Raw genomic sequence first — 2673 nt, forward strand, 5'->3', positions numbered from 1 at the left:
ACAATATGTATACTTTTATATGGCTGAGTAACAATAGAATCCATTCTGGCAGAGCCATCCTACCATTGTGCAAAGACTTCAAAAGTCTCTTATCAATGACTCACAATAAATTGAGCCCACCAACTTGAAACAAGAGAAGTTCGTTCATGAAGACCTACCTTGGCAAGTTCTTGAGCTACTGGCTGCTGTGGAGGTCTTTCCTGCATGAAGAAATTAAGAAAAATCCAACAATAACCTTAAAATCTAGAAAGGCTAGTGTTTGTTAACATATTGTTAACATCCTCTTAATTTCCATCCCTAGCAGAATAGACTGATCCCATTGACCCACCCACCTCCATCAAATGTAGAAATGCAAATTAAAAACATAGAAATGAAAATATTTAATGGGTATGCAGCAACTCTCTCATTTGTCTAACCACTTATTGCCATGCCCTTATTGGTTGAATGCTCTGACTGACAGTCAGGAAGGTTTTGTCAGGCCCTTATCAAGGACAAAAGGGTTTTTAAAAATATCCAAATAAATTTCTGTACCCGATAAATGTCTGACAGAGTATCCTTCCAGAACTGCATCCTCATCTTTCCTATGTTCTTGTCTGTTACTGAGTCTCTGACCTGCAAGGAAACAAATTATACAATGACTATTATGTATATAATGTAATATAAACAAATTGTGAAGCACTTTTTATCATGGTCATATATTGCACAACAAACAAACAAAAGTTTTATGTTTTTTTTACCAATGCCAGTTCCACGTTGAAGGCCCTAACTGCAAACGCAGCCTGATGTGCAGTGCTGGGGAGGAGCAGCACACAGAGGTAGTTCTCGTAGTCATGCTTTCTGTAGGGGAAGGAACATGAAGAAGTGTTATGTAGACTACATGATAAAACATTTTGCAATCTACAGTACAGACACATCATGCATTGATAGACCCCTTATAATTAATAGTTTAATTGATGTACATAAATTGTTTTTACAGCATGGTATAATATTGGCAAGAACACCCTGTCAATAGTAAAAGATCTTATTGGTGGGAAGTATGGGTCTGAAATACCTCTGAATCAGTAAATAGTCAATTGTTTCAATAGCTCTGTGGGTAGTGTGGTTGACACTTAGGTAGGTAGACAGGATCGTGAGGTGTTATTCAGGTCAAAATCCTTGATTGTGCAAAGACCCATTCTGTCAATAGTGCCAAATAATTCTCATTGACAGGAACAACATGTCTATTAGCCTCGGCACATTATTCTTAATATGCCACGCCCCCTTTCTGACCCTCACACCGAAACAAAATTACGTTTGTAAAATATGAGTAGGTCATCGAAGATCCATCTAAACGTTATCAAAAAGTCTGTAAAATGACGGCTCACCTCACTAAATCCATGCAGTACTGTCCATGTGATTGTCTTGTTGTTGAAGCACTTCTCCAAAGGCAGCTAGCGCAGGGTAAAAGCTTCTGTGGTGTCAAAAACACAGACAACTGACGACCCGACCGAAACAAGTTCATCTGTGCCGCCATTTTCTTTTGACCCCCGACCTTCGTTAACTAGCACTAGCTGCCTAGTGCCTGTTGCCACTAAAATTTTTCTAGCACATTTTCACTGCTGAAGTTCCAACTTTTGACGACAATGACAGATTAAAGTATTATCAACCTAGACACTAAGTTAAATCCATACTTTAGAGAAGGTTTGTTCAGTTTAGTTAACACAAGTTAATATTGAAAGTTCAAAGGTCACATCGGCAGGAAAGATGGCGGCAGTCACGAGTATGAAAAGTGTCCTCGTCAACATTTTGATTGTTTTTTCATCTGTACGGGCATATATCTCGCCAGGACCGTAAGTAATACAACATATAATGTTCGAGTGACCGTGGCAAGATTTGCTGCTTTTGTTTGGTGACGATCGTCATGGATTTTTAGATAGCATATGGTGTTGGGGGAGGGGAGGCGGGGCAGCTAACGTTATGTAATCAAATTGTAACGCGTGCGAGTTATAATATTGCTGCGGTAAATAATTCTACTACAGTAAAAAATATTACAACTGAGATTTTTCGCTTCCCAGATATTGTTTTCTTGCCAAATATCTTCGATCAGCCAGTAATTATGAAAGTTGGAAAAATGAAATAAAATCGCAAGGTTGAAGAATTATTTCCAACCTTGGTCCTACCTCCTTGGTCCTACCGGATATCCGTGTTGACAATTACCTTGTAACAACCTGGTAACAATTGACAACATTACATCATCAGTATATTGATACTACATATTAGGTACTTTGATTTATCTGGTTTCTTGAAATCCATCACATCTTCCTAGCTGTTTGCCCTTAAGTTTATGATATCTTATTCAATATTTTGTGGCTATTACCATATTTCCCAATGTTTAGTATCTAGTATAATGTTATAATTCAATGTTTCACACACATGTAAACTGCAAAAACTAACATACAGCCAGCAAAATAAAATGGCCCATGTTGTCACTGTCAACATACATTCACATGCCAGGGCTCAAAATACTTTTTCTGCATACCTACACTGGTGCAGGTAACATTGAAAATTACCTGCACCAGACAACTTTTACCTGCACCACTCTGAATTTAGGAAGTATGGATCATACCAAAATTGTTCAGGAACCATTTCTGTTTTTTTCTTTGCCAAATAGGCTCGAATCCGCCACCGTCTAGG

General features: G+C 38.2%; 2 protein-coding genes across 3 annotated transcripts in view; one reads left to right on the forward strand and one right to left on the reverse strand.

The window, feature by feature from the left end:
• LOC118417595 (NADH dehydrogenase (ubiquinone) complex I, assembly factor 6-like) overlaps positions 1-1539 on the reverse strand; it is a 3813-nt gene extending 2274 nt beyond the window's left edge. The window contains exons 1-4 of the mRNA XM_035823192.1: positions 1365-1539; positions 738-837; positions 532-612; positions 125-200 (exon numbers count right to left, since the gene is read on the reverse strand). Of these exons, the coding sequence (XP_035679085.1) occupies positions 125-200; positions 532-612; positions 738-837; positions 1365-1513 (406 nt within the window). The 5' untranslated portion in view covers positions 1514-1539. The remainder of the gene's footprint in view (positions 1-124; positions 201-531; positions 613-737; positions 838-1364) is intronic.
• Positions 1540-1688: 149 nt separating this feature from the next.
• LOC118418463 (N-acetylglucosamine-1-phosphodiester alpha-N-acetylglucosaminidase-like) overlaps positions 1689-2673 on the forward strand; it is a 15123-nt gene continuing 14138 nt past the window's right edge. For both annotated transcript variants that reach the window (XM_035824395.1, XM_035824396.1), the window contains exon 1: positions 1689-1829. In XM_035824395.1, coding sequence (XP_035680288.1) covers positions 1744-1829 — 86 coding nt within the window. In that variant the 5' untranslated portion in view covers positions 1689-1743. The remainder of the gene's footprint in view (positions 1830-2673) is intronic.

The sequence above is a fragment of the Branchiostoma floridae genome, chromosome 6, assembly GCF_000003815.2.
Source record: "Branchiostoma floridae strain S238N-H82 chromosome 6, Bfl_VNyyK, whole genome shotgun sequence".
Taxonomy (NCBI): Eukaryota; Metazoa; Chordata; class Leptocardii; order Amphioxiformes; family Branchiostomatidae; genus Branchiostoma; species Branchiostoma floridae.